The sequence below is a fragment of the Thunnus albacares genome, chromosome 20 (genome assembly GCF_914725855.1).
Source record: "Thunnus albacares chromosome 20, fThuAlb1.1, whole genome shotgun sequence".
NCBI lineage: Eukaryota > Metazoa > Chordata > Actinopteri > Scombriformes > Scombridae > Thunnus > Thunnus albacares.
Window position 1 is genome coordinate 21,598,917 of NC_058125.1, and position 12,829 is coordinate 21,611,745.

Here is a 12,829-nt window from a genome sequence, read left to right on the forward strand (position 1 = left end):
GCTACTGTACATTCTGCACTGGTTTCACTGGATGGTGTCAAAAGTACAGAGGTTGCAGCGAACTGATTATACTGCATTTTTGACACAATGAGGTAACATATTTTAATAGCCTTCGTGTTCTTTGAGGCTGGGTCACTAACCGGGGAAATGGATAACCCCAGGTTTAATTTGTGTCAGTTGGTTGTATGCAATTTTATCAATTGCAAAAGATTTTGAGGAATTTGTAAAGCTAAAAGCGTTGTAGCGACCAACAGGTTCTGCGTTATTACAGAATCTTAAGCTAGTGTCTTGATTTGAGTACTGAATAATTTTAGTTTAGCTAGTCAGAGTTTGGTTAAGTTTAGTTTAGCTATAAATTCTAATAAATACTTGGCAACACTGGTATCATTTGACTGAGCCAGGTTAGCTGTTTCCCCCCTTTCCAGTCTTTGTGCTAAGCTAAGCTAACCGGCTGTTGGCTGTAGCTTTATATTTAACAGACATAATATGAGAGTTACATAAATTACTGTGTCTCTCTGCCAGAAAGCATTAAACAAATTTCCAACATAACCACGGGAAACTTTGTGGTCATTGTTAAAAGAAACAAGAAAATGGGAAATGAGCTTGTGCTAAAGTTCACTGTTTTGCTGACCCATCCGACCGTCCAGACAACATCCGTTTTAGTGGACTTGTGGCTCTATCATAACACCACACAATTTTCCTCCTTTACTCCCGATCAGGGTTATTGTTTCACGGTTGCTGGAGGGCGTTCGCACTTGGATATAAACATGTTGTTACTGGACAGTTGCTGAAATGACTGACACCGTCCTTTTTCAGGCTCATTTTTCTGTGTCTGGGCAAATAATTAAACCACATGTATAGTCTGCTGTATCCAATGTACTTAATGGGAACTTGTAAATGGCAGAGTACACACACAATGCACAGAGGGGCCCAACAGAATTTTTTTTTTTTTTGTCCTCTGGGGCCTCATAACAAGTTAATCCGCCCATGGGCTCCCAGTTGAAACAAGATTTCAAGGTCAAAATAGCCTAATAACTTGTAATCCTTACATTTGTATTAATTACCGTTTATTTTAGATAGTTTAACTGTTGCCTGAACATGTGTTGCAATACTGTACTGTAAAGGAAGGAAAGTGAATCAAAAGCAGTTCATGTGATCTGCCACTGTAAGGCAGACTAACTGACTTGTCACTTGAAAAAGCAGGAAGTGTTCCTCCCACTCAGTTTTGTTTTTACAGAGACTTGAAGTAGTCTGTTGGTGATCTTAATGAAGCTTTTCTAAAAACTTAAACTATAGTAGAAGAAATCAACAGCAGTGCAGCAGTTTAGTCTTCACTCTGGGTGATATTTGGAGTTAAAGCTGAAGTCAGTGAGGTGAGTTCACAGACGAGGAAATGTCCTGTTGTTGATGTGGTTTCACTGCTGTCAGCTGAATGAGTGTCGCATGGTTTCTCCCTTGCATGTTTTGCAAATGTGTGGTAGGCCGTATTATATTTTTGGACACAACATGAGAGCAGAAAACAAGATTAGTAAACTTAACAAACCTTAAAAATACCTAAGTGTGTATTTGAAGTAATTTGTGTCACTGTTTAAAAAAGGAAGGTTTAAAACAAATTTAAAGGTACAATCCGTGTTTTGCTGATGAGACTGATGCAGTCTCATCAGCAGAACCTAATATTAGGAATAGTTAGTAGTTAGTCAAAGAAGTATTCAGGTCCTTTAAGTAAAGGTAGCAACATGGAAATAGAAAAAAAAAACTTTAATTAATGTTAAGACCCAGCATTGAAAAACAAAAGTCTTAGCAACATGTATTTAAAAGATCAAAAGTCAAGGTAGCCATAATGTGGAAAAATGGCCCTAGAGTCATTATATTAATGGATTATGATGATGTAATGTGTAAGCAGCTGTGTTGAAGTTAATTTTAACTAAATATATTTTTTGATTAAATATACTTTTAGGTAGTTAAATCTATAACAATGTGTTATATTTTATATTGTGATGTTTTGTATGGGAAAACTTTAAACTAGTAACTTAAGCTGTCTGACTTCTTATTTACCTTAAATTGAACATTGTATCCTGAATTTTTAGGAACTGGAACTGAAACTAAGTCAGCTTTATATATGTATATATATGTATATATGTCCATAGTGTTTTTAATGCTCAAACTTTCTATTAAGTACATTGCATTGGGGATGTTAGTCTTTTTTATTTTATGTAGACCCTCTGCGTGCTTGCAGAGCTGCAGCATAACCAAACTAAACAAACCAGTTTAGTTTCTTCTTTGGAAAGATGGAAGAAATCCAAAATCCATCTGCTGAGTTCAAATTCCTGACTTTAACATGCAAGATTAGATTTAAATGTTTTTATGTCATTTATAGCTTGCTGCAGTTGACTAAACAAGACATTAAACTACTTCCACTGTATTTATTACTAGGTTGTTGTAAAATGTAGCACTAGTTAACAGTTTTTATAACAGTTTTGGCTCAAGTTCCATAAGTTTCGTGCCTTGGTGGCCGTTATGAAAACAGAATGATTCACTGCTTTGCTATCACCTCAATCTCCAGTGAAATTTTGTAACATTAAACACTATTTGCCAATAATTGCATCATACAAGAGACGGTTGATAGAAACAATGTGTGTATCTATTTCCTCCAACAGGAAATGGGAATCTTGTATTTTTGACACTTAAAAGCCAAAATCTAGAATATCTAAGTTAACAGGCATTAATTTCAAAAGTATCAACACATTTCAGTTCATAGACCTTTTACTCTCTGTTACTTAGATAATCTAAATGTCAGGGAATGACTTTTGCATTTAGAGAAAATCCAAAGTAACTAATACATTTCTTCCTTTGTGAAACTTAGCAGTCATCACACAATAATCCCTGACACTACCGGTGTTACGGGGTTTTACAGTTGCAATAGAACCATAAACTCCCCGCGGACTCTGCTCAGACTCATGTAGCACAAGAATGAAGCTTTTATTGGTCATTTAAAGGTTTGTGAGAAGGGTTGGTATTATAGGTCACCACACAAGACTCTGTTAGCTCTCAAAAGCCTGTCAAGAAGAACAGAAGAAAGAGACGTTCAAGTGTACAGACTGTAATTTGCCTGTTATGTGAACTTTGAAGAGCTGATTGATAACAATTGATGCACTATTGAGCTTTTAGCAGGAGATTCCAAGCTTTTATTGGTCTCTGTTCTCCTTCTCCTTTAGACTGGACTTGAGAAAGAGTCATGGTTACACCAGGGCACAACGTCAAAACCATAGAGGGTCCTGATCTGACAAAAGAGATGGAAAAGGCGAAAACCCTGAAGCATTTCCCTTCATATGGTGCCATGAATGGAAACGGACACTCCGCAGACACCTGCCCCACTTGTCGTGGCACCGGGAGAATTCCAAGAGGTTGGTTTCCTGCCATGAAAAATGTGTTTTTTCACTATTTTGACTGTTTTTTAAAGCAACTTCTATGCCTTAACTCTGAATTATATTCCCGATTTGTCCCTTTTAGTCTTTAAATTTAATCATCCAGTGTTCTCCAGCTGCCAAAAAAACCTGACACCATGTTACACCATTCCTCATCCACAAATAACAGTTTCATTTAACATTCAACAATAGGGGAACTAAGTCAGACAGAAAGATACCAATATGTATGCGCAACTGATTCTGTTAAGCCACATTTGGCTCACTTTTACATCATTTTTTGTGGTAAAAACAAGACTATTTCCTTCTATTTCCTTGTATTTGCAGGTCAGGAAGACCAGCTAGTTGCTGTAATACCATGTAACGATATAAGGCTGAAACCCAGACGCACGTAAGGGATTTATAATAATAAAACAATTTATTTATAGAGTGCTTTTAGATACTCAAAGATATACAGTATGTGTGTGTGATCTGCTGTAAGGTTGCATAATATTGACAAGAAAGTTATGTTAATATAAGGATTTTCTCTGTTTAAATATAGTTAGATATTAACTGAAATATAAAAAAAAAAAACTGCAGCATTAGTCTGAGTATGTTTATGTTTTCACAAGCACACGGATATCTTCATAGTTGTTGCTTCATGTCAGTTTATACAAATGATTTTTCACGTTTGTATTGCATTTCAGGAAGCTCTACGTGTGCGTCTCCATGGCTATGTGTCTCTTTCTTTGCTGTCTGATCCTCTTCTTCCTCTTCCCCCGGAGTGTCACCCTGACGCCTGTGTCTGTGCTGTCAGTCATGGTCTACTTCACCCCAGATGCGGTTGAAATGGAGGTCACGGTAAGTAATGTATAAAATCTGTGCCATCTCTTTGTTGTATCACTTCCCTCAGCAGGTATAAGGACTTAACCAAATAAACCACACTACAGTATTTTATTCATGTGTTAACTTCCATCTGACAATAAATTACATGTCTCCATGGTAACCAAATATACAGAATGTAGTAATTACTGTCTATAATTACGGGAGTCACATGCATACCTCGTAAATCACAGCATGTATTGCACATGCTCCTTTTGCCGTTTTTTTAATCCACACTGTCTTGTTATATTGTATTTTGTGCTGGATTTTCTGTTGTGTTGTTTTGACCAGAAATCTCTCAAAAAAAGAAGAGATACCCTGAGATCTAGTGACTATAATGATAAAATTAATGTCAAATAAAATAATTAATATATAAAAAAATGCAGAATAAGTGTACAGTATTCTGCATATACTGTATACAGTGTATTCATACAGGCAAGGGAAGTGCGTTTGTATAGCTTTCAAGCAAAGAGGCAATTCTACATGCTTACATAAGGCAAATAAATACATTAGCATAACATTTAAAAACAAAATGACAAAGACAAGGAAAATAAAATATATTAACATAGAATAAAATGAAATAAAATAAAAATACAAGTAGACAAAACATAATAGACAAGAAATACAGCTTAATTGCAGTTACAGTGCTGTGATAAGATGTCCCCAATTTAATAAAGGAAGCTTAAGTGTAGTATAGAAATGAATCAGTCAAAGTTCAAGTTCAAGTTTATCTGTGTACTGTAGCACAATATCATACAAAAGCAGTGACATATTTATGTTTCACATAGTGAAGAAGAGTAGAAAATAAGTTGAAGCATAAATGTTGTGGCACATTTACAGTAAGATAATCAAGAAGTTGGTTTCATCTGTGCAGCTAAATGCAGTCACTACTAGTTTCTATTCTACAAGCAGAGTAGCAATGAAATTAGGTCAGTGATTTGTAAACTAGTGTATGTATACTGTATATACAGTATTTGCACTACAGCTGTGTTCTAAATCTTCCAGCTCTGTCCATGAACTTACTGATCTTTTTATTTCATCTGGCAGAGGAGCCGTCTGAATTGCATTCACATGACAGCCACAGTAGTTATGTAAATGACAAAGTTCCCTGAGACTTTTTTTTTTTTAATAATAGAAAGGTATGTTCGTTGCACCTGACCAACTGTGTTGTTTCATCCTCTAGAATCTCATCAACATCACCAACGAGAACTTCGTCCCGGTCCAGATTGTTGATTTTAATGTTCAAGGTTTGGTCTCTGAGATAGTTGTGGGTAAGACCAAGATATCGAATATGACCGCCCTCCAGCCCCGCTCACAGAAATCGGTGAGTTTCACACAAGATGATTCATATAAAAATATATTATTGATATAATTGTCAAGTGATTAATTTCTTCCCTGTCTTGAACTTTTGCAGTACACCATTAAAATCGACCTGCCTATTACAGATAAAGGATTAAAGTAAGTTTGAAATGATCCTTAATTTGTTGTCAGCACATCACAGTTTCCATCAGAGATATTGTATGAAAGTGATATAATACACCATGTTCACCATTATTGTTCATACGTGCACACATCAACTGCTTTATCTCTTTCAGCTCTTACTGCAAGTCAACGTCTATCAAGATTCACACGTTATTTCTGGAGCTGCAGTAAGTGTCAATCTCAAATCTGAAAACCAACAGAAGATGCAGCCACGTTTGCATATCTAAAAAAAAAAAAACTCAGTGTTAAAGGCATCACTTTGTGCAGTTTAGGGTTATAAACCACAACCACAAAACAGGTTGTCTTAAAAATGATCTTAAGTCAAATCTTTAAATCAGAAATGTTCTTTTTAGATAGCACAAAACGACACGATAACACAGACACGTAAAATATCAGCTCTGCTTTTAGAATCCGGTGAAATAAATTGAATTTAAACCACAAAAACAAACTTTTTATTTTTCAGTATTTAGTGATGTGCATGTGTTGCTGTGTCACACGTGTCTCTGCGCGCTGCAAACCAGTCACAGTATAAAGTTTCCTGTTTTCAGTTGCAAACCATATTAGCCACAGACTATTTTCGTTTCCCTGTTTGAAGTTAGACACTGCACCACCACCACCACCACCAGACCACCACCTGGGCCGACACTGTATCTCCTGTCAGGGATAGAAAACACACACTTTATGTTGCTCCGACACTGGACTTTTACTGTTGTGATAAAAAAATAATTAAAGTTGCATTTAAGTAATTGTTTGGTCCCTTTGGGGCATGCTTAACATTTTAGCAACATGTTCATTATTTACACATCCAGCAGACACAGAGCAACAGTAGTGTTAGTTTGGAGTTGTGTGTTTTGCAAGCATAGTAGCAATGAATATGATGGCTGTTCATATATGAAACATATAAATTAGTTAGTTACTTGGATAAAAAAAAGCCCTTTATTGGGATAAACTGTACATGTAACAGATCTTTTCTGTGAACACTTCATTAGGAGCCTTTTGTACTTTTGTTTTTTTCCTTTTCTGTTCTTTTTCCACATGATTTGTAATATATATCACTGGAAGACGCATGTTTTTGTAAATAGCAGTGTCTTGAAATCCCATGTGGGATGAGCCAGAAACTAAACTAAACTAAACTAAACTAAACTAAACTAAACTAAACTAAACTAAACTAAACTAAACTAAACTAAACTTTATCGCACTTATAAAAACCAGAGATTACCAAGTGGTTTACAACAAGTTTGTTACCTCTGTAGCTGCTAAATGCACCACTTTCCTCACCGGTTAGTCTCTAAGTTTATGTGTCTGCTGTTTAGTCCTTGGCAGGTAGCATACAGCAGGTTTACCAGAGCTTTTTTTGCTGAAAACAGCTGTCAGCTGCAGCTGAAAACAAGGTTGACAAGAGTGAAGCCAAACAAAGAGTCTAAAAGAGCTGAGAGGAAGTGCAGAGCAGGGTGATAATTCTCTGCAGGATTGTCACTATGAGAGAATCATATGATATAAAAAAAATATTGATTACTGCAGCTTTAAAACATTATGAAAACACGACAAAGCAGATTCTGTCACCAGCTGTCTTCACACTGTTATCTTTTTCCCCCCACAGAATGACAATGAATATCTCGTATCTCTCTCACACGGAGCAGCTGTCTCTGGACACCTTTGAGTATATTGACTGTGGCACCAATTCGACGATCCCACATCCTGTGAGATGATGAAATCTAAATGAAAAACATCAAAGTGGGATTGTGAAATAATGAATATTCTGGCAGCACAGCGCCCTCATCTCTTTTGTATGGGCTGTGAATGATAACTACTGTGGAAATGCATTTTATCTTATTCTGTATGTGGTTTTAGCATACCGTATAATCAATCACTACATTGTTATAATTAAAAACAATACAGACGCTTCTAAGACACTTTAAATATACATCTTAGTGTGGATGCTTTCTGCTCTTATTTGATCTGCCTGTAAATCTGTATTGTAAGCAAAGTGGTCTCAGAATTGTTTGAAACAAGCACAATTCCTAAAATGCTAAGTATGAGAACTGTGTATTTACATTTTAGGACATGTATATTTCATTAAAAAGGGACTAATTTCACAGTATTTTTTGGAAACAGCTTATTTTTTGTCAGGATGCCTGATATTGTGTAAACAGGATGTTGATCTCTGATGATCTTGTCTTTTGTAATTTGCACTTTATTAAACATTTAAGGTTCACTTACGGATGGCAATTCATTTCTTTTTGTTTTGTTTTAATTTGGGTGAACTCACCCTTTAAACTTCTACTGCTGCAGCTGTGAAAAAGGATTTGTATGTTCAACACATTTACACACAAATTAAAAGCAGGTACTTCATTAAGTGTGGTTAAAAAGTGAAGGAATGTAACTAAGTACATTTACTCAAGTACTGTACTTAAAGGGCGGGTTGACAATTGTTCTAGTCTGTCTTAAAACAATAGTCAGGTGCCCCAATGAACATTGAAACAGCTCGCTGTAATCATTCCTCCCGTTCATAGCAGTCAAATCAAATGGATATCTGCCAAACTGAGTCCTTTTGGTACAAAAAAGACAATAACTTTGGAGGATATCCTCTTTATTTGACTAATTTGAACCACTGAAGCTTCATATTAGCTTCAGATACACTTATGAATGTATTTTTGCACAGAATGAGGACTGTGCGTTTTGTCCCTCATCACTTCAATCAACTGTTTCAATGTTCATTTAGTCATGTGACTATTGTTTTAAGACAGATTTGAAAAACTGTGAACGTGTCCTTTAAGAATGATTTTGTGCTCGCTACTTATCTTTATTTTTTTATTTGAGTATTTTTATTTTATGCTACTTTATTCTTCCACTCCACTTGAGTAATTTTACTCTTTTTACTCCAATACTACAGTGCTTCTGTACTTTTGTCATTTTGAATGCAGAACATTCATTTGTAATGGATTATTTTTATATTGTGGTACCTCACCTCAGCAGCTCAGCTCAGAGTGAAAATAATGTCAAGGTGGAGTAAAACAAAAACCATCTAGAGAAGGCTATACAGCAACTTTACCCTCATAGTTTGCTCCTAAAATTCTTGAGAATAGACACAAGGTGGCGCCAATGCCTTGTTAGACCGACAATGCAGACGAGCTACATACTGTTAAATGCAGAAGTGGTGTTAACTGTGGAAAATTGCATGATTGTCTGCCAAGCAAGAAAGTACATATGAAAGGTAAATATATAAAAATATGAAAAGCAATATTTTTGCATTGGAAAATCTTTTTTTCTTACTCTCAAAATCAAATTAATCCACTAAGGGCAATATATTCAAGACATTTCATTCAAATATCAGAATTAAAATAGACAAATCTATCATCAGAATGCATCAATTACTCAGTAATAGATATTCTTTAATCTCACTCCAGCTGTAAAGATGCATGCAGTTCATCTTTGTACCAGCAGGGGGCGTGGAGATGCAGGTCCAGGTGGCTGTGACGTCACCAGGGCTTTAGGGTGCTGTGCCTCTCTCTGGAGTTCCTCAGTGCTGCTGGAGGAGGAGAGGAGCGGACCTTACCGCCGGGACAAACATCATGTGTTGACAAGTCAACCATGGATGTGTTTATTGCTTTTGGATGATGCTTCCGGCGCGCATATAGAAGGTACGTTTTAAATATACACGGAGGAGGACGTTTCTTATTTTTTATAGTATGTGCATTGCATGTATTTTTTTTATTTATATAAACACCGTTGTTTTCTCTGTTAGTTGATCCCTTAAAAGTTAATGCCGTTTGGTGAAGTTTCTAATTTATTTGCATATTTGTTTGCATTATTGAAACATCACAGTAAAAAAAACATGCAATAGATGGATATGGATGGCTGCATGCAGGAGAGGAAGCAAACTAAGGCACACTATTCCCACTGGAGCTATTTCAAATAAAATCAAATAATTAAAACTATTCGGAAACATGACTTATGCATTATGCCTCTTGAAACTACAATCGTTGAATTATACTATACTATAATATTTTTGAGGTCATAAGTAGATAATGTCTTCCTGGGGCTGTATTCAGTCCAAAGGCAGCTGTTTCTTTGCTGTTTAATGAGTATCAGGATGTCAACAACAACCGGATTAGTGCTGCTGCAGCAATCCTCATAGACAGTTGGCAGAGTGTACCAGTGAATACATATCCATCCACTGCACTGAAATCAATCTGCCCTAAGAAAAGCCTTTCAGGTTTAGCAGTCTTAAGAGGATTAGCCGTGGCAAATAAGAATCTAGATAACCTCAGCCACCCAATTAACCTGTTGTTTGTGGCTCTGTAATGTGACACTGAATTCCCCCAGACGTTTATGGTTTTATTTAATCAAATGAGAATGAGAAGTGACTGAATTAGAAGGACGCAACCACGGATGAAATGAATACAAGCCTGTTTTGTGGGACAGTAATGTGATAAATCTCAGCTGTGAACACAGGAACTACCATTCTGACAGGATGAAATTGCATCAAGCACTTTAAAATGTGCTTCCAGTGTTAATCATCACTATCTGTTGCCAATGTCTCCTCTGTATTTGTCAGGTGACACTGTGAAATAACACTTGGATTGCAAACACACATTCCTTTAAGCACTCATTGTCTTCTTATTAAACGTTAACCCTCTCTGTGTGTGTGTTTTGATAAGGTCTCCAGACCATCTGATCCCATCTGCCTCTGAGGACAGGGAGCAAATGCCAATCAACTGAAAAAAGGATTAAATCAGGAATTTGTCACCTCATCTAAGTAGGTGTGAATTGCTGGCTGGGAATCATGGGGAACCAGCTGACTGATATCGCTCCAAACACGCCGTTCCTGCCAAACTTCCAGTCTCTGCACGTGGTGGTTATCGGGCTCGACTCAGCTGGCAAAACCTCTCTGCTCTACAGGCTCAAACTGAAGGAGTTTGTGAAGACGATCCCCACCAAGGGCTTCAACACAGAGAAGATTAAGGTGGCTGTGGGGGCTTCTCGGTCCATAACCTTCCAGGTTTGGGATGTTGGTGGGCAGGAGAAGCTGCGCCCGCTGTGGAAATCTTACACCCGCAGAACGGACGGGATGGTGTTTGTGGTGGACTCCACTGAGTTAGAGCGTATGGAGGAAGCCAAAGTCGAGCTCCATAAGATCACCCGCACCTCAGAGAACCAGGGTGTCCCGGTGCTGATCCTGGCCAACAAACAGGACCTGGATTCGGCCTTGTCTGTCAGCGAGGTGGAGAAGCTGCTTTCCGTACACGAACTGAGCATGTACACGCTGCATCACGTGCAGAGCTGCAGCGCTGTGGACGGTCAGGGAGTCCAGCCAGGCCTGGAGAAACTTTATGAGATGATCCTCAAGAGGAAGAAGATGGTGAAACACAACAGAAACAGAAAGAGATGAACCCTCAGCTCACACTGTGGATATTACCTGAGGAGATTTATCCACTGTTGAGACACTTCCAGGCTTAATGGTCCCTTTTAATGGGAGAGCGATTTGTGCCAACAAAATAACAATTACACATGGCCTTAGGGTCAGGAGGAATGGATTTGGTCATAATAATTGAAGCAGTATTGACATATACTTTGTTCTACAATCGTGCAGCTGCCCTTTGAAAGCTTAAGCTATAGATTGAAAGGAAACCTTGATAGCGTTAGTCTTCCCTAAGTGCTTTTCTACACTTGTTTTAAAGAAGATTTCTAACAAGGCAATTGCCTGGTAACTTTAGGACTAATATATGAACTCATTTACATTCATGCAGCAGGTATATGGTGAAGAAAAATATGAAATTAAACTGAAAAATGTCATTATATTCCTGCACTGGCTTGCACAGATTCTGCCCCACTAAATAGGTGTTTTTGTTCCACAATGTATGGATACTTCCCCAAGATATTTACTCCACATTTTTGTGTTTGTGCTGGAGATGAAGATTTCTGTTCTTGTAAATGATATATAATGGAAGTGTGAAAGCGCCAGATGATATTTAATTTCATTGCCATTGAACAATAATCCAAAGTGCATTCCCTTCATGGCCACAGAGGTTAAGTTTCAGTTCCTTTAACAATAGTGTTTATACGAATTGTACATTTTTGTAACACTGAAGACTTAATAAATCAAAGCACTGTACTGAACTGTCATTGCTATCTTTGTACTTCAGGTTTGGAAATATTGCTTTTTATGGTATTTGCAAGTCTGGTTTGGGCTTTAAAAAGCTTTACTTCAGATATTTATTTGATTTTAAGATGACCTCCATACAAATTTTGAAGCTCTGAGTTGTCACCTTTCCCCCCTATTCATAGTCCAATCAGCAAACGAGGCTGTCAGAAGGATGGTGGGGGTCCTCTCCTCTGCCTGCACCCCCCAAACAAAGCAAAACAATCCATTTACTTTGATTCCCACCTTCAAGTCTGCCAGCTGCTGACTGCTGTAATTGCATCAATTAGTGGTGAGATGGTTCAGAGGTGAGCTGGTTCAGTCCTGTTGTGTGATCACGCGGGATTGAACCACCTGCGGCCATCACCGTTGCACAGTCGATGCTCTGCTTTACTGTATTTACACTGTTGCTCCAACCCCGAAAAAGAAATGAGGAGACAGCTTTGTGTGAAATTTACAGGGGGCAGCTTCGTGTTGAGAGCACTTTATTGAAATCAATGGACAGTTAATGACTCTTCTTATAATGTGTTCTGTGACCGTAGATTATCATTGTGTCCTGAAATTACTGTTTTTCAAGAAGTAATATCACTGCAGGTGTATATGCAGCTAGAATAATAGTGAAGGATCCCTGGTGTTTCAAATGCAAACAAACCCGACACGATTTTCAGGCCTCCTGCTGACTGTAACGGCGGATGCAAAACTCATTTTCATACATTCAAGAGATGAGAATATGTGAAAGAAGAAAAGGTGATGGCAATGACTTTTATTTCTTATTCTTATTTCACTATACTGATGTTTCAGAATATTCCATGCACACTTTTCTGTATATAGGACAAAGGCAGTGGCTGATTTTGCATTCACAGTTTCTACTTTGAAGGTTATCAGAACAACTGATGTCTGATGTTTCACGCACCAATTTATT

The 12,829-nt window shown here is 37.5% G+C and overlaps 2 protein-coding genes across 3 annotated transcripts; both read left to right on the forward strand.

The window, feature by feature from the left end:
* Nucleotides 1-21: 21 nt before the first annotated feature.
* tmem106a (transmembrane protein 106A) lies at nt 22-7,980 on the forward strand. Of its 2 annotated transcripts, none has more exons than XM_044336937.1 (8): nt 22-92; nt 3,216-3,404; nt 3,750-3,813; nt 4,109-4,262; nt 5,467-5,607; nt 5,698-5,741; nt 5,879-5,932; nt 7,366-7,980. In XM_044336937.1, exons 2-8 carry the CDS (start codon nt 3,236-3,238, stop codon nt 7,472-7,474), a joined length of 735 nt encoding a protein of 244 aa, XP_044192872.1. In that variant the 5' UTR covers nt 22-92; nt 3,216-3,235; the 3' UTR covers nt 7,475-7,980. The 2 variants fall into 2 exon arrangements, with proteins under 2 accessions (XP_044192872.1, XP_044192871.1); XM_044336936.1 differs by lacking the exon at nt 22-92 and adding an exon at nt 1,184-1,373.
* A 1,284-nt stretch (nt 7,981-9,264) lies between these two features.
* On the forward strand, nt 9,265-11,880 carry arl4d (ADP-ribosylation factor-like 4D). Its single transcript, XM_044338678.1, has 2 exons — nt 9,265-9,406; nt 10,427-11,880. Exon 2 carries the CDS (start codon nt 10,552-10,554, stop codon nt 11,155-11,157), a length of 606 nt encoding a protein of 201 aa, XP_044194613.1. The 5' UTR covers nt 9,265-9,406; nt 10,427-10,551; the 3' UTR covers nt 11,158-11,880.
* Nucleotides 11,881-12,829: the final 949 nt, after the last annotated feature.

Bases quoted from the DNA above. Each gene is read 5' to 3' on its own strand.
- tmem106a (XM_044336937.1), top strand. From the start codon at position 3,236: ATGGTTACACCAGGGCACAACGTCAAAACCATAGAGGGTCCTGATCTG. The intron at 3,405-3,749 runs GTTGGTTTCCTG...TTGTATTTGCAG, and splicing joins CACCGGGAGAATTCCAAGAG to GTCAGGAAGACCAGCTAGTT. The intron at 5,608-5,697 runs GTGAGTTTCACA...GAACTTTTGCAG, and splicing joins AGCCCCGCTCACAGAAATCG to TACACCATTAAAATCGACCT.
- arl4d (XM_044338678.1), top strand. From the start codon at position 10,552: ATGGGGAACCAGCTGACTGATATCGCTCCAAACACGCCGTTCCTGCCA.